The sequence below is a fragment of the Grammomys surdaster genome, unplaced genomic scaffold (assembly GCF_004785775.1).
Source record: "Grammomys surdaster isolate TR1022 unplaced genomic scaffold, NIH_TR_1.0 126086, whole genome shotgun sequence".
Classification (NCBI taxonomy): Eukaryota; Metazoa; Chordata; class Mammalia; order Rodentia; family Muridae; genus Grammomys; species Grammomys surdaster.
Window position 1 is genome coordinate 1,817,805 of NW_021620894.1, and position 19,310 is coordinate 1,837,114.

Genomic DNA, 19,310 nt, shown 5'->3' on the forward strand with positions numbered 1-19,310 from the left:
CAAGCTAGCTTATCAGTACTGATATTTTAAAAGTAACCCAAGATTAATCAGATGGACAACAACTATAGACTCATGCAGACTATCATCAGTCTAGAGGATATTACAATTCTACATATAAATTTGTCAAACATTATCGCACCCAAATCATAACTTCAATACCCCATTTCTATCAACAGTCAGGCAAAAATAGAATCTAGAATTAAATGACAGCATAAATCAAAATACCAACAGAAATGAAAGGGATATTTGTGTAAAAGCTAGAAAACACATTCTTCTCAACAACCCATGGAACCTTTCTAAAAATGGATGATAGTTTAGAACATAAAAAAAGTTTCAGTAAAAATAGAAAAAAAATTGAAGTGTTTTCTTGTGGGTTATCGAATTGTAGTGAATAAAAACTGAAATCAAGATTACAAGACTATATTGCTTCATAAAGCCTGAACAACATAACACATGTCTTAATAATGTATATCTTAACTATATACCAAGAAAGAAATATTTGTAGAACAGAATGAAATGAAAACATAATATACCAGACCCCGTGGATGTAAGAAAAACTGAAGTGAAGAGCTAAACGCTTATAGTTTCAAAATTAGAGATAATTTAGAATATAACTTAACAGAGTTTCTTAAGGTTTAAAAAATAAAAATGAATTAAACTGCAAATAGTTAGGTGGAAAGAAATAATAAATATTAAGGCAGAGACAAAAGAAATGGAAGGATTGTGGGAGGAGGTGAGTGAGGCGGGGCAGTGAACTGAGCTGGATGTAAAGTGAATAGAAGTAAAGAAAGAAAGAAAGAAAGAAAGAAAGAAAGAAAGAAAGAAAGAAGAAACAAAGAAACAAAGAGAAAGAAAAAAAGAAAGATGGAAGTGGAAATGAAAGTAGAAATACAAAAAGTAAAGAAACATATAGAGGGTTATTTAAAATATAAATAAAACTATATTACTTATTTGTTTTAACCAAAAAAGACAAGGTACAGATTAATAACATTAAAGATAAAAATAGGCAACTTAGAATATAGTTTGATAAAATTCAGTAGATCTCCGTGGCAAATTGAAAGACCTTGTATTCTAGCAAATTAGACAATCTAAACTACTGTTCTAATTTTAAAACTGCATAAAACAAATAAAGAATAAATTATGTGTTTATCTTATTAACAAAAGGGTATAAAATATTATGGTAAAATACTAGTATATTAAATTCACAACACATCCCAAAGAGCGTCCACAATGACAACTTGTGCTTCATTCCAAGGATTCAGGCATAGTTGAATATAAGCAGTTCAACAGCAGAGTAAAAAGCTTATTCACTATGATCAAATTATCTATACAGAATATTATGCAATATAAGAAGCGGTTGGTCTGAAAAACTGAATAACACAATTTCACACATTAGTAGACTAAAGAATAAGAATTATCTGATTATAATATTTCACTCATTTCCAAGCCAATTATATTTTCTGACCATTGTGAATAGAGCAGTATTCAATGTATATGAATATATGTGTGTGTGCATATATATATATATGCACACACACACACACACACACACACACACACACACACACACATGTATACCCTGTATTAGGATATAGGGTTCTTTGAGCATGTGTTCAAGAATGGTGTAGATCAGTCATGGTACTTCTGCCTCCATCATTTTGAAGATCTCATATATTGATTTCTATAGCAGCTGGACTAGTTAATATGCCATCAAAATGAATAAGGGGCATCCTCTTTCTCTGCATCGTCATCTGCACTTGCTGTAATTTGATTACCTGATGATAGCCATTATGACTGGAAAAAGATGGGATATCAAAGTGGTTCTAATTAGCATTTTCTGATGCTAATTCTGATATTGATTACTCTCAAAAATGTTTGATATTTTGATGATCATCTATGTATCGCTTTCCATTCTACCTTAATTTTTTCACTGATCTGCTAGGCTTTAGCAACTTAAACAAAAGTTGAAAATAGAAAAAGGACACCAAACTAAAGCCAAACTATCATGAGATTATATTTTCTATTTCCATTAATATGTAGATATTACATTTATGCATTTCATTGAAAGATTAATCTTTGTTTGTTTTTTAACCACTAAATAACAAGTTTGTTGACTGGAAAAAATCTTCAACTTGTTACTAAACTGTTAATGACAAAGCAGAGCACCAATTAGAATTTTTCAATTATTGTTTAAAATATTAACCTGAGTTGGTATACCATAAATGTAATTTTGTTTGTTTATTTGTTTGTTTTAAGAGATATGATATATTTTTATTTAGCCCTGGCTGGCCTGGTGGTTAATGTGTAGAGTCCAGCTAGCCTTGAACTCACAGAGATATGCCTGCCTCCACCTCTTGAATGGTAGTATTAAAAGAGTGCACCACTTCACACAGAACAAGAAATGTTATTTTCAGTTTAGGGGGTCTGGATATATTGCTCAGTGGTGGAGCACATACCTAGCATGGGTGACTTCTTGAGTTTGATACAGACCTATAAAAACATTACATGATGATAAGAAAAATATTTTCCAAACAGCTACTTTCTTGAAAGAACATAAAATTAATGAGGTGGTAGACAATAATGGCAGTAGACTCTGTGGATATGATAACAAAGAGAAAAAAAAGCCGCAGATTTCCCTTAAGAAATGAAGGTGACTGGCAGATGGGAGTTCAGTATTGGTCCAAGCAGAGGGAAAGTACATTCCCTAAAGGGGTAGGCATAACTGAATAGAGAACTGGTCCCTGAAGGTCTAGACATACATCATAGTCTAGCATGCAAATACACTAACTCCATTATTTCTTTATATCTGAGGTCTGTGCCCAGAGAAGGGAGTAAGAAAGTTCCTTACTGAACCATAGCCACATGTAGGACCATATTAAATTATGTAAAATATCTGGTGTCTCACCCAGTGGCCAGAATGGTAAGAAGTTAAGCTGTATGCTTCCCTGTGATTCTTCAGATTGCTAGGGAATAGCTTTGTGAATTATGATCAGTAGTTCAGAAAGATTTCCAAAGCGTATGGGATATTAATTTTATATTGCATCACCTTGTACTGCATCGAAGAAATCCAACTCCTCCTCAGGATACCAGAGTAAGTAAAACCGATAATTAACTAAAACAATTTTCTCACTAAAAGAGGGTAAGTTTTGAACTCTATGCTTATATTTTACTTTTTAATGGACATTTTCACTTAGATATCTCTAACTCTAAAATACGTGTTTATGTAATGCTCAACAATGAAGCTGACTCAAATGTGGCTTTCTTGCACATAGGCCTGCTCTTTCTTGGTTTTAATGTGTGGGTAGTGAGTAGGTGACCTTAAGATATACTCTCTTAAAAATTCAGGTTGACTATCAGGCATAATTCCTGTTAATATGTAGAAAACTAGATCCCCAGATCTAGGAATCTTTCCTAATTCAATGGATTTCTTTTTTTAACACATAGTTCTTGCATGTTTAAAACCAACTTCATGTATTTGTAGTTTTCTTTTCTTATTCAGAAATTTAAACAGTGACACTGGACTTTACTCTTTAATCCTGAGTTTTTTCCTCCTCTTTGCTCTAGTAACCAACATTCTATGTCCTATATATGTGTCCTAAGTCCTATATGACCTCTAATTTGTTACAAAACTCTTAGATCACACATATGAAAGAGGTCTTAAAGTGTTTTCTATTTTAAGCTTTGAGCTTATTATGTTAGCAATAAGGGTTCATGTTGAGCTGGAGTCCAGCATCCAATATCTTTCTTTCTTTTCTAATGTGTAAAATCATAAAATTTGACCAAAATCCACAGAGAAACATCCTGAAAATTGGGCAGATGTCTATAGAGTCAATAAAATAGGAGTTGCTTTTGATGTCCTAACCAACAAGTGCTATATCAATAGACAGAGATCAGTTCTGAATTTATGGGTTTTGTTGTGAGAGGACTGGTAACTAAACTGGAGAGGGAACCATCAGTAAGAAACTGGAAAATGAAGTTAGTTCTCTGTAGGGAATTTTTTTCCAAGTCTGGGGATTCTATACACTTTACATAAGTAGCTGACTTCAAGGAGCTGCATTCTAGCAACAGTATCTGACCAGAAGCCACTGAGGATCCTTATTTGGATGTCCTTGGTTAGCATGGCCCCTACTTTCTTGCCAAAGGCACCCAAGTGAAGATTACTCCTTGTAAGATGGATCTCAATAACTGTATACCAAACTGTATACTTTTCAATTTGTCCTGACCTCTATTTTGTTATGAATTACATGCTGGGAAAATACATGTACAAGCTTGAGCAAATACAAACCACATACACACAACCACACAGACACACACAAAGAGAGAAAGAGAGAGACAGAGACAGAGAAAGACAGAAAGAGAGAGACAGAGAGACAGAGGGGGGAGGGAGAGAGAGGGAGACAGACAGAGACAGAGAGACAGAAAGACAGAGACAGACAGACAGACAGGCAGACAGAGAGACAGAGGGGGAGGGAGAGGGAGACAGACAGAGACAGAGAGACAGACAGAGAGAGGCAGACAGAAACAGGCAGAGAGAGACAGACAGAGAGACAGTGATACAGATAGAGACAGAGAAACAGAAACAGACAGAAAATGAGACAGGGAGAAAGATAGAGTCAGAGACATGAAGATAAAGATACAGAGACAGATAGAAAGAGACAAACTCAGTCAAACCTCAAAAACATTTGTGATCCTATAAACTCACTATTGATGCAACAGACAGCTGTCTAGTTACTGCCTAATCCAAGCTTGCTACACTTTGAAATATACACAATAAACTGTTGGGTTCCTTTTATAAAATGTTAATCTAGCAATACCTGCTAGTTCCCTTAAACTACCAGAGTAGGCTCATAGTTCTCTATATGTACTATCCCTAGAATTAAGTTATTTTTATGTTTCAATTTTGCAAGGGTCCAGCTTAGATGTTCAGAACCATGTTACTCTAGCCTCTTCAATCCCAAGGGAGAAGATGGGCTAAATAATACTAAAGAGAGAAAGGGCAGTTTGAGTTGGTCCAACCTGCTTCACGTTTCTCTCTTAGTTTTTCTAATAATTGTATTGGGTATGACAGTACTCTAGTCAGCTTGTCTACCCTGTTGTTGATGCTCTAGAATATATTTCATGTTTAAAGGGGAACACTATGACTTTGAGCAATGTGATACCATGAAATGTGGTTGTTTTATTTTTTTAAAGTAATAACTTTCAGACATTTCTAATACATACCTCATTTTTATAGGAGAAGTTTTGGTGGTATGTTCTTTTATGTTACCTAATTTCATCATTTTTCTTTCTATAGATTCTTTTAAAGAAGAATGGCTCTGGAAAATGCTTCCTTTGTCACTGAGTTCATCTTAATGGGGTTAACAAACCAGCCTGACTTACAAATACCCCTGTTCCTACTCTTTCTGGCGATGTACATGATAGCTACATTGGGGAATTTGGCTTTGATCATTCTAATTGTTCTGAATTCTCACCTTCACACTCCCATGTACTTTTTCCTTCTTAACTTGTCCACCATAGACCTTTGTTATTGTTCAGTCATTACACCTAAAATGCTGATGAGCTTCTTGCTAAAGAAGAACACTATTTCTTATGAGGGATGCATGACCCAGTTCTACTTCTTCGCCTTTTTTGCAATCTCTGAGTGTTACGTGCTGACAGCAATGGCCTATGATCGCTATGTGGCCATTTGTAATCCACTCTTGTACAACATTGTCATGTCTCCTAAGGTGTGTTCTTATCTTATGATTGGTACATATTTGATGGGGCTTTCTGGTGCCATGATCCACACAGGATGTATCCTAAGACTGACTTTCTGTGATAGAAACACCATCAATCACTATTTCTGCGACATTCTTCCTTTGCTCCAGCTCTCCTGCACCAGCACCTATGTTAATGAGATAGAGTTGTTCATTGTAGCAGGAAAAGATATCATCGTGCCCACTCTCATCATCTTTACCTCTTATGGCTTCATCCTCTCCAGCATCCTCAAAATAAGCTCCACGGCAGGCATGTCCAAAGCCTTCAGCACATGTAGCTCCCACATAATAGCTCTTTCACTGTTCTTTGGATCATGTACATTTATGTATCTAAAACCTTCCTCAGCTGGGTCTATGGACCAGGGAAAAATATCTTCTGTCTTTTATAACATTGTGGTCCCCTTGATGAATCCATTAATCTATAGCCTTAGGAACAAAGATGTTAAAACTGCTCTGAAAAAAACCTTAACCAAAAGGAAGTTTTAATCAGAATTTGATATCCTCTTTACCTTTAGTTACAACTCAAGTTTTATTTTGTATTGGTCAATATATTTTCCTATATTTTTCATTGTAGCGTGTGTGTGTGTGTGTGTGGTGTATTTCTTTGGGAATTATTTGTTTTTGTCTTTTCATTTTATATTTACAATAGAGAGGAAAACTTGTAACTCGTTTCATTTTCAGTAGATTTTCTTTGATCCCTACCATTGGAAGGCTTTCAGTTTTTGAGAACACCAACAAGCAACTTGAACAAAAAGCTATTTCAGCAATTAGTAGTAATTTACTTTTTCCTTTCATTACCATCATACCACATTCTCAAAAGTATTAGTGGTTCTAACAAGTCCAAATAAAGATTACATGAATAATAAATATCAGCATGTCATTCGGCAGTACAGTTATCTGCATTTTTTAAGTTGTGAGTCAAACAGTCTATCTCTAGTCCTGAACCTTTTTCATGGTGACCATGTGTCATTTGAGTGTTCCCAGCTACAGTAACTCTCTTTTTGGACTACCAGAGTGGTAAAAGACACGACGCCTACTTGCTAGTTTCCATCAGTAGTGTATTCCACTTTTTTCACATCGTCAACATCCATTGTTATTGTCAAGTTTGTAGTATGTCCATCCCAGTGCATTATGATACAATTTTTATAATGAAACCAAATAAAGTTATCTTGAGTGCTGTGTGAATTTTAAGCGAATCTTTGAGGGCTGTGGAGTATTTTACAGTGACAGCTGAATTTCTCTAGAAAACCTATTCTATAATAAACGACAAGGGCATTTCCATTAGTGGCTATAGAACTGTGAAGAAGAGTGGTCACACTTATCTATTCCCACTATGCACTGTGCCTCTGAGAGATATAATGTACGGACTTTGCAAACTAAGCTCTCAGCTCAGGAGCATCACTATCAATTGGAAACACTGGAAACAGGGGTTATCCATCTATGTGATACTAATGATTCTGATGACTCCTGAAGGCCATTGGAAGTGGAGTTCATTGCAGCACATCTGTTCAATGAAAATCATCTTTAATGGCTTATCTAATGGAAATCAATGTGAGCCAAGAATATTATCCTATTTCAAATGAGACCTTTAATGACATAGGAAAGAAGCTTTTAAATGACAATCACTGGAGTGCAAAGACCATTTTCTAATAACAATGGGCTTTTTAAACATAAAACTTCAAATTAATTCCAGACATGGTAAACTAAGATGTGAGGTCAATGGAACTTTCTCAATAAATTTTAAGATATCAATAATTTTCTTCATCTTTGCTTTTCTAAATATTTCTCTATATTCAAAGTTTCAAAAGATCATATTCTTTATTCTTTGGAAGTAATGTGGTATAAATGTCCTATTGATCAATTACATTAAATTAAAGGTAAGGTTGAGAAGATAACACAGTAAATAAAGGGGTTACATGCAATCTTGAGAACCAGATTACCCTCCTGATCACCCCCAAAAAAGAACAAAGTGTGATGGAAGAGGGGCATTTCTAATGACAATACTGGAAAGTCAGAGATAGGTGGGTCCTTAAACTCCCTGGCCTGCAAGCTTAGTTTAATCATCAAGTTCTTGGTCAAAGTGAGATAGTATCTGAAACAAGAGGTGTACAGTGTCAAAAAAAAAAAGAGGTGTACGGTGTCAAATGAAGAAAGCTGGTTATTGAACTCACCACACGCACATGCACACACACACACACACACACACACACACACACACGCAAATAAACTTTAAAGGTGACATAATAAATCAATTTTGAATAGACGACAAAAACTATGATGCACGTATCTTTTTGAGGTATCCCTAATGTTTTGGTTTTGGGTGCTGTTGAATATTAACAGCGTTTAAATGTTTTAATTTTAAAATGTTCTTTGACAGTAAGAGTAAATAGCATTGGCTTACCGTTGTTTAAATCTCTCCCCTCAAAGTCGATTTGAAACGTAATTGCCAGTGTAAAGTACTGTGTAGCACTTTTAATAGATGGTCAATGCTGGCAGCTGTTTTCCAAACTGCATTGGTGAAGCTATTGAAGAAATAGAATCATTTCTATGGAATCGGATTCTTCATAAAATAATATATTTGTCTCTCTACTGCTCCTTCTCCTCCTTGCATACTGACTCTTGCTCCAGCCTCTCTGTCTTGTTCTGACATGAAATGCTGCTGCAGGAAGGCCCTGACAACATTCAGGCAACCTCACTATAGACTTTGTAACAGTCAGACTGTGTACTGCTGTTTTCATGATTATTATTGAATATCTTAGAGCAGTAAATTGGAATATACATATGATATACAGCACTACTATAAATTGTATAACAGCTTATAGTAGAATTGTTTCTTAGTGTATTTTTGTGTAGGGCCTTACTGTTGAGTTACTTTTATTTTTCCTTTGCAGTATAGTTGTTATTAGTTGTCTGCTCTATTAGAAAGAGTAGAATCCTAGACCTTATGAAAGTATATCTACATGGTTTTGTGTCAGATATAAGCTTTATGTGATTGTGACTGTTTTCTGTACCAAGTATACATTAGAATACTTTTTTATTAAATAATAAACATTTGATCAAATTATCAACAATATTATTTATGGCTACATTTGCTCTTATGAGAGATACTTAATGAAACATTTACTTTCAGGCAAGGACATTTTAATTAACAAATAAAGATACCTATGGTTGTGTCTATACATAATAGTTCAAATTCAACTAATCTATCTAATGAATTTTCAAGTTTATAGCTACATTTATTCATAGCCACACTTTGATTTATTATTTGTATTATTTATTTAACAGACAATATAATTGCTTACATTATTCAATTTTCACAAATACATAAAATTTCACTTGCCTCCTGCCAATCAACATTGTCCTTACAAATACACCATCAGCCCTGATGTCATGGAACTTTTATATTGAAATATAGATAATCTGTATTTATTATTTTATTTTGAAAATGAGGGAAAAGATGATATTAGTGTTTTTTTCTTACTTTATACTCTACTGTTCTCTTGCCCTAACCCATTACTTTTCCTTCTGTTCCTTATCCTGTTTCTTTCAGTTTCATGTCATATACAGTTAGATCTAGATCCTGAACATGACACAAAAATATGTAACTTGTCTTTTTGAGTTTCATATATTTAATTTAACCTAAGAATATTTCTAATTCTATCTATTTTCCTGCACATAACACAGTAGTACTGGTTAATAAACTCCATTGAGTTTATCAATACCACATATTCCACATTCATTCATCCACTGATGAGCATCTGGACATATTCCATTTCTTGACAATTGCAACTAATGCTATAATATACTTGGATCTACAAAGGGCCCTCTAGGGTATTTATTTGATATTTAGGAGTGTATACTAAGGAATATTATGTCCCTAATTATGTATTAGCATGCTTGGATGTCATTATAGACAAAGCTTTCCCTTCTGATCAGCATCTAATACAATTAAGAATTTAAATAGCTAATTTAAATAACTCTGATAACCAATCTGACTGAAACCTGGGTCATATTTATGGCCTGGGTGGCAGTACAGGACATTATAAACTTTCCATATGGTCATAAGGTTTTTGTCTAGCCAGAAATGATCTTATGGAGAACAGGGGCACATCACTGTTCTATCATTTAAAATGTAATCAAAGTGATCTTGTCAATCACTTGAGTAGGAAAATGCCCTTATTAGCCTTCAAAGTCTTTAAAGAAATATAGTATGCTGAAACTACAAACCAATACAGCAATGTCTTTGACTATTGTATGCTCTCATCCTCTGGTCTGCAATGGTCATGTTAGCCAATGTCCACTCTTAGCCCTGGAGAATGCCCCACTTGACAGTGCTATAAATTCTCCCTCTCTTTTACATTATCCTTTGTGTTGCTTTTTTAAGTTAAGTCCATGAAAAAAAGGTTGTGAAATCTCCATGGCAGGAGTAATGAAGCTGGGGCACTTAATTGTTATGTTTTAGAACTTTCCTAGTTGGGGCATTTGATAGTTATGTTTTATGAGCTTCTATTATGAATGCCCTAATTTGCATATGCAACAGTGGTAGGTAAGCATTTCAGTTTTCTCCCATTCTCCACAGTGTTTGTTGCTATTTGTTTTCTTATCCATAGAAATTCTGGCTAAGATAAGATGATGTCTCAATGTAGTTTTGATTTTTGTGTCCATGATGGGTAAGGATGCTGAAAAGTTTTACACACACACTTTACACACACACAAACACACACACACAAACACACACACATATACACACACAAACACACACACATATACACACACAAACACACACACATACACACACACACAAACACACACACGCACACACACACCCTATACTATATCATTGAAAACTGAATGCTTAGTTCATTTATCCATTTATTGAGTGAATAACTCTGTGATTTAACATTTAATGTTCTGCATTTTTGCACAGTATAGATATTAATACCTTGTTAGAAATACAGTACCCAAAAGTTTCATCCATTCTGCAGCCTGCCTCTTCATTCTATTGATTGTGTTATCTGCTGAGCCAGAAAATTTTAATTTCATTCAGTCTTACTGCTATATTTTTGCTATGGATTATCAAGTTCTTAATGATTGCTTCAGAGTCTTACCACTTCATGTGTTTCTCTATCTATTCCTCTAATGATTTCAAAGCTTTAGAACTTCCATTAAGATCTGGATCCAAATAAATTGATTTTTGCATAAAGAGACAAAAGGCCTCTAGCTGTACTCTTTCCTATAAGTATACAGTTTTCCTCGTCCATTTGTTGAAGATGCTGTATTTTCTGCAATGTCTCTTAACAGTATTGTCAATAATCAATTGCCTAGATCTAAGTCAACTATTCTGTTTCCCTGGTCTAAGTGTCTGTCCCTGAGTGGTTCCATGATGCTTTTGCGATGGGGATTTGTAGTCTGCATTGACAACAGGTGTTCTCACACTACAAGCAATGCTCTACGGTTTTTTATTTAGATTTTTTTTTTTTTGGAAACTTAGAATCCTTTATGCTTTAAAGCTAATTAAGACTTTTCTGTTTCTGTGAAGAATACTATTATTTTATGATAGTTACATTGCATCTGCATATCCTTATTGGTAATGTAGCCATTTAGAAGAAATTTACTCTTCTAATGCATGAGCATTCATCTTCCTTTTTTTTTTTTTTTTGATCCAGAGTTTTAAAGTCCCGATTATAGGATTCCCAGATCGTCACTTAGGTTTATTCTCTTGTTTCAGAAGTTGCCATGAATGGTATGTTTTTTCTAAATTCTTTATTTGTAAATTCCTTATTTGTATATAGAGAAAAACATTATTTTGGAGTGATAAGTTTTCATGCAACTACACTGACCATAGTTTTCAGATTCAAAAGTTTTACAGTGATGTTTGTAAGGTATTTTAAATAGGAAGATATGTGGAAATGGAGATTAATTTCACTTTTAAAAATAAAGATTTGAAAAATATTTATGAATACCTGCGTTTGTATATGGTTGTGCAGATTCACTGAGGAGAGAAAATACTCTGGAGCTGGTTTTCAATATTTTATATTAATGATTTTAATTATCATACAGCTTAAAAAACATTTTTTGAGAAGTCTATTTTAGCATAATAAGAACTTGTCATTCATGAGTTACACTTTCAATACCAATTACAACTGTATGGGTATTATATGTATGTATGTGAAGTATATGTATAGGCACACATATGTAAATGCACATGTACTCATGTAAATTTGTAATGTGGAAGTCTGAGTTAATATACAGTATCTTCTTCCCCTCTCTCTCTCTCTCTCTCTCTCTCTCTCTCTCTCTCTCTCTCCGTTTTATTTATTGAAGTAAGTTTGATCAGCTAAACTCAGAGTTCATTGATTGACTAGTTTATCTAGGAGCTTGCCCTGAGGATTACCAATCTCTGAAACCAATCTCATGTGAAGATTCTTCACCATGTTTATTCAGTTATAGTCTGCCAGAGCCATACGTGACCATAAAGTAGATATCATACAATGGCTCCTTGTTCAATCATGCTCTCATATTAAGAAAGGCATAGTTCTTCTCAAATCATTAACACAAAGGCAGCACCCAGATTAGTTGAGCTTCGTCAATATTTTTATTTTGCATCTGTTTCCCTATCTTTTTTCCTAGAGAGACCCCCCTGTCTTTTTCCCTTTTAAAAACTTTTTAATAAATAAACTTTTTATTAAAAAACTTTTACTAATAAACTTTTTAAATTGATAAACTTTTCCATTCCCTTTTAATAACCTTTTAAATCAGGAAAACTTGGAGTCAGTGATGATGAACTGTTCCACATCCTCTGTTCTAATAATTAGAATTAAGGGCTTTCTAAAACTCTGTCTAAAAAACATCAAACTAAAACCAAAAGCAAAAATAAATCAAACCACACAAACAAAAAACCAACCAAACAAACAAAAGAATTTTCAGTGTGTCCTCTTAGACACCTGCCTCATGGGCAAAGTAATTTCTCAGTACAGTAATTCTTGGCTGCTCTGATTCTGAAAAGGACTGTGTGCTGCAAATCTGCTGTCATGGTTTCTCTTAATGGTTTGGTGCTGTTGTTTATTTCAATTGCTTGTTTCTTTTTAAATCAAAGTCATTTTTTTGTCTATTACTTTCCAAATTTTATTTATTCTTTGAATATTAATTCTTATTTTCCAATAACATTCATTTAGAGGATTTTTGTCCTCTGTTATCACAGATATCTCATGTCTTTGTGGTTTACCTCATATTAAAATATGTTTTTTTAATTGAATGTGATATATATTTACTGTCTTAGAAATAGATGATGTGCTGTGTTAAATTCACCTTGATTTTAGACAGGGTTTCTATATCAGCACTCATAAGTTTCAGATAGGCCATCACTATTTTTATTCTTGTTCAATTATAGACAAATACACAAAGCCTCATATATACAAACAAAGACCTATACTCTTAGGTTTTGCAAATAAATCTTATTAGAATTTACTTGAAATCGTTATTTATTATCTATTATTTATTATAACAAATCATCTAGCATTGTCCATGGTGACTTATGTTATACTTTTATAAAAACAAGGGTAAATTCACGAGTCTTGATTTAATTAAAATATTTGGTTCAATTTCTATTTTTACTCTTAATTTTTCTATTTTTATAACTTTTAAGACAAGACCTTGTTTGAACCTAAGGCTTTTTCTAAAGTCCAAAGGTGTTTTGATCTTGCAATGTTTCTGCTTTAGGGTTTCTAACATTTCATTTGTGGTCTAGCACAGAGGTGTAGACACAATATTTAATAAGTTTGACTCAGTATATTAAACAATCAAGAAAACATGGATGCTCATAAATTGGACCACAAGTACTAATATTTGATCATAAATGTTTGGCAACAAGAGATAAAGTCAAGTAAGAATGGAAAGTGATAGAATAACTGGAAGTTTCAGTATAAAAACATACATAAAATATATTTGTTCCTGAATAACTAATACCAGAGGTTCAGAAAGTAGCTGTAGTCTAACCCATTTTAAACACAATCTTTTATGTTTAGTAATCACCATGAAAGGAATAAGATTAAAAAATATTCTGCCCCTAGAGCTGTTGCAGATGTTGCTGCTGTGTCACATGCCACAGTAAGTGGCAGAGAGGAGAGACTATGTATAGGCTCTGTGTTCAGACTGCAAGCATCTGAATGATTAGTAGCCTACCTTTCTCTAGAACATTGAGTCTGCCACTCACTGCCAGTGCCAAGGTACCCATACAGGAAGGTAGCCTGAGACAACCACCAGTCCAACACTACATAGGCCCTGACAGGCTCCCAGGGAGGGGATTGAGCTGGAAACTAAAGAACGCCACCCATCTCGGACTGCAAGCCTTAAGAAGGAATGATCCCAAGACATACAACCCTCATAAGGGGCCACTCCCATGGGCCTGGGTAAGGACTGATCCCAAGACGACTACCAGCCTGGTGCTATGAGATCCAGACAGGGAGATAGCCTGAGATAATAAACAGTCCAGTGCTGCAAGAGTTTAGTGGTACAGACCATGCCCAAGATGACCCCAGACACTCAGAAACCCTGGGAACCACTAAGTGCAGCAAGTAAGTGGTAGAGAAATGGCAGAGAAAGAGAAACAGAAGGATGTGGTTACAAGGAAGAGAGAGAGAAACGGTGGCTAGTGAGGAACAGCCTGATGTGGGTAGCCATAGTCAGTGATGTCACCTGGGACCATGGTGGGGTCTTGTCCTGTGCTGCCACTGGGAGGCCATGTCTGAATCATCAGGGGTCTGTTATCACCAATGCCAGTCAAACATCCATGGTCTGGGTTTCCTCAAACATGTTGATGTGTAAGAGATATGCAGAACTGACCCTACGTGTCACCTGGGCATCCTGAGAGAGCTGGCCCTGGGGTCATAAGATCAGAAGAGTGGACCCACCCCTAGCCAGCTGCAGTACTTGGAATAACAGACTCAGAACATTATGGGAGTAGCAGGTGAACCGGCACTGAAGATATGGGTATGGGAATGCTGGTCCTGCCATTTATCTTCCATGCTGTGATGTAGATGAGGGAGAAATATCTTCCTCCTACATGCCTCCTACCACCTGTGATAGGTGTTTGAGTAGCGACACCAGGAGAGCTGTCTTTGTCTCTAACCAGCTGCAGTCCTAGAAAGAACAGGCCCTGGAGCTTGTTTGGGCAGTATAGTACAGTTGGCATGGATGTGGAGGTTTAAGATGTACCAGCCATGAGACCCAACTCTTCCATTTTTCTGCTGTGTGGTGGTTTTGGACAAGGAAGAAGGGATCTCCGCTCCTACGTTTTGCCCTCCCTACGAGCAGCAGGTGGGAGAGGTGACCCTGCCCCTCACATGCTGCATCTCACCTGGGCATCCCAGCCCAGCTGGCTCTAGACATGGGAGTTACAGGCCAGCTGGCGCCAAGGGCTTGAGTACAGGAAAGCTATCCCTGTCTCTTGTCTGCTGTGTGGTAAAGTGCGAAAGGGAGAGATGCTTGCCTCTTTCTCAACCCCTCACCTCTTGCCACCTATGGCAAGCGGGAGAGTTGGCTGGACATACACACACCTGATGAGAGTAGGGGAACTAGCCATGTCATATCCTCACTGGCTGCCACACTTGGGAGAGTGGAACCTGTACCTTGACTGAGCATCAGGGTAGAGCTGGCCCTGGTCATGGGGGTTTCCAGGAAACCTGTCCCAGGATATTGAAAGCATGAGAAAAGGAGGCAGACTAGCTCAGATATCTCTCAGACGTTCAATTGGTCCACCCTAACATCTAAACCTGTTGAACTGCTAGAGTAAATGAAGGGGCTGGTCCTGCAGATGCAAAACTGCAGGATCTCCATGACACCGGCAACAACAGAATATCTGAGAGGAGTCTCAATAAAGTTCAAGTATAGATATAGTAACAACAGCCAGAGGTCTAAAACTAGATCAATTGGTCATTGCAATAAACATTAGCAACCAAAGCATGGATAAAATGGTATGCTTTGGGACACCCACACTAGAGCTTCCACAACAAGAATTTTTTTTCTCAGTTGGGGAGAGATTGCAAGGGTGGGTATGAGATGAGAGGGAGATGAATAGGGTTGGGATGTATGCTATTGAATTCACAACGAATCAATGCAAAGTTTACAAAACTACATTTGACATAAGATATTTTAAACTAATAATGACTCAATAAATTGCTCCATCAAAAAGCCAATAGGATTTTTTATTCATATATTAGATTTAATGATTTCCACATATGTAGGATTTATTGTAACACATGTTATGAATTTTTTAATCACCATAAGACTACAATTGAAGACATGATCTTTTATGATTGTTGCTTTACAGAAATGCAAGAATTAGTTTAATAGTTTATATAAGTAACTCTCGGAGCGCCATACTTTTTTTTTTAATTTCTTTTTTTTTTATTGGATGTTTTATTTACATTTCCTATGTTGTCCCCTTACCCCATCCCCCACCCACCCCGGAACCCCCAATCCCCTCACCCCTCCTCCTTCTTCTCTGTGGATGTTACCTCTATTCCCCCCCACTCCCACCTCCCCACCCTCAAAATTCCCACCCCCTGGGGCATCCAGCCTTCATGAGGTCAAGGTTCTCTTCTTCCACCTATGCCCAGCAGGGCCCTCCACTCTTACATATTCAGTTGAAGCCCTGGATCCCCCCCCCCCCAAGTGATCCCAGGCTGGTGGTTTAGACCCTGGGAGCTGTGGTTGGTTGGTATTATTGTTCTCCTCATGGTGCCGCAAATCCTTTCAGCTCCTTCAGTCTTCACTCTAACTCCTCTATTGAGAAACCCATGACCAGTTCAATGGCTAATTGTGAGCATCTGCCTCTGAATATGTCAGACTCTTGAAGACCTCTGAGGAGATATCCATATCAGGCTCTTATCAGCATGCACTTCCTGATTTCCACATCAGCATCTACCTTTGGTGACTGCACATGGGATGGATACTCAGGTGGAAAGGTCTTCAGACAGCCCCTCCTTCAGTTTTTGTCCCTCGCTTTGTCTCCATATTTGCTCCCTTGAGTATTTTGTTGCTCCTTCTAAGAAGGACCGAATCACCCCCACTTGGTCTTCCTTCTTTATGGACTTCATGTGGCCTGTGAGTTGCATCTTGGGCATTTCAAGGTTCTGGGCTAATATCCAATAATCAGTGAGTGAATACCATGTGTGTTCTTTTGTGATTGGCTTACCTCACTCAGGATGATAATTTCTAGTTCCATCCATTTACCTAGGAACCTCTCGAATTCATTGTTTTTAATAGCTGAGTAATACTCCACTGTGTAAATATACCACATTTTTTGAATCCATTCCTCAGTTGAAGGACATCTGGGTTCTTTCCAGCTCCTGGCTATTATAAATAAGGCTGCTATGAACATAGTTGAGCATATGTCCTTATTATATGTTCGAGCATCTTCTGGGTATATGCCTAGGAGTGGTATAGCTGGATCCTCGGGTAATGCTATGTCCAATTTTCTGAGGAACCGCCAGACTGATTTCCAAAGTGGTTGCACCATCTTGCAGTCCCACCAACAATGGAGGAGTGTTCCTCTTTCTCCACACCCTCGCCAGCATCTACTATCACCTGAGTTTTTAATCTTAGCCATTCTGACTGGTGTGAGATGGAATCTCAGGGTTGTTTTGATTTGCATTTCCCTGACGACTAAGGATGCCGAGGATTTCTTTAGGTGCTTCTCGGCCATTCGAGTTTCTTCCGTTGAAAATTCTTTGTTAAGCTCTATACCCCATTTTTTAATAGGGTAATTTGGTTGTCTGGAGTCTAATTTCTTGAGTTCTTTGTATATACTGGATATTAGCCCTTTATCAGATGAAGGATTGGTAAAGATCTTTTCCCAATTTGTTGGTTGTCATTTTGTCCTATTGACAGTGTCCTTTGCCTTACAGAAACTTTGCAATTTTATGAAGTCCCATTTGTCAATTCTCGATCTTAGGGCATATGCCATTGGAGTTCTGTTCAGGAACTTTTCCCCTGTGCCCAAGTATTCGAGGCTTTTCCCCACCTTCTCTTCTATTAGTTTCAGTGTATCTGGTTTTATGTGGAGGTCCTTTATCCACTTAGACTTGAGCTTTGTACAAGGGGATAAGAATGGATCAATTTTCATTCTTCTACATGTTGTCTTCCAGTTGAACCAGCACCATTTGTTGAAAATGCTGTCCTTTTTCCACTGGACAGTTTTAGCTCCTTTGTCAAAGATCAAGTGACCATAGGAGTGTGGGTTCATTTCTGGGTCTTCAATTCTATTCCATTGATCTTCCTGCCTGTCTCTGTACCAATACCAGGTAGTTTTTATCACTATTGCTCTGTAGTGCAGCTTGAGGTCAGGGATGGTGATTCCTCCCGAAGTTCTTTTATTGTTGAGAATAGTTTTCGATATCCTGGGTTTTATGTTATTCCATATGAATTTGAGAATTTCCTTTTCTAACTCTGTGAAGAATTGAGTTGGGATTTTAATGGGGATTGCATTGAATCTGTAGATTGCTTTTGGCAAGATGGCCATTTTTATTATATTAATCCTGCCAATCCATGAGCATGGGAGATCTTTCCATCTTCTGAGATCTTCTTCAATTTCTTTCTTCAGAGACTTGAAGTTCTTGTCATACAGGTCTTTCACTTGCTTGGTTAGATTCACACCAAGGTATTTTATATTATTGGCAACTATTGTGAAGGGTGTCATTTCCCTAATTTCTTTTTCAGTCTGTTTATCTTTCATGTAGAGGAAGGCTACTGATTTGTTTGAGTTGATTTTATAACCAGCCACTTTGCTGAAGTTGTTTATCAGGTTTAGGAGTTCTCTGGTGGAAGTTTGGGGGTCACTTAAGTATACTATCATATCATCTGCAAATAGCGATATTTTGACTTCTTCCTTTCCTATTTGTATCCCTTTGACTTCTTTTTGTTGTCTAATTGCTCTGGCTAAGACTTCCAGTACTATATTGAATAGGTAGGGGGAGAGTGGGCAGCCTTGTCTAGTCCCTGATCTTAGTGGGATTGCTTCAAGTTTCTCTCCATTTAGCTTGATGTTGGCTACTGGTTTGCTGTAAATTGCTTTTACTATGTTTAGGTAGGGGCCTTGAATTCCTGATCTTTCCAAGACTTTTATCATGAAGGGATGTTAAATTTTGTCAAATGCTTTCTCAGCATCTAGTGAGATGATCATGTGGTTTTTTTCTTTAAGTTTGTTTATATAGTGGATTACATTGATGGATTTCCAAATATTGAACCATCCCTGCATTCCTGGGATACAACCTACTTGATCATGATGGATGATTGTTTTGATGTGGTCTTGGATTCGGTTTGCTAGAATTTTATTGAGTATTTTTGCATCGATGTTCATAAGGGAGATTGGTCTGAAGTTCTCTTTCTTTGTCGGGTCCTTGTGGGGTTTGGGTATGAGTGTAATTGTAGCTTCATAGAACGAATTGGGTAGTGTTCCTTCTGTCTCTATTTTGTGGAATAGTTTGAAGAGAATTGGTATTAGGTCTTCCTTGAAGGTCTGATAGAATTCAGCACTAAAACCATCTGGTCCTGGGC

General features: G+C 36.6%; 1 protein-coding gene and 1 non-coding gene across 2 annotated transcripts; both read left to right on the forward strand.

Annotated features, from left to right (window-relative positions):
* Positions 1–2,358: 2,358 nt before the first annotated feature.
* LOC114611121 (olfactory receptor 145-like) lies at positions 2,359–6,242 on the forward strand. Its single transcript, XM_028755769.1, has 2 exons — positions 2,359–2,375; positions 5,309–6,242. Exons 1-2 carry the CDS (start codon positions 2,359–2,361, stop codon positions 6,240–6,242), a joined length of 951 nt encoding a protein of 316 aa, XP_028611602.1.
* A 7,572-nt stretch (positions 6,243–13,814) lies between these two features.
* Positions 13,815–13,941, forward strand: LOC114611274. Its single transcript, XR_003709811.1, has one exon. It is a non-coding gene; the product is annotated as a small nucleolar RNA SNORA17 (small nucleolar RNA).
* Positions 13,942–19,310: the final 5,369 nt, after the last annotated feature.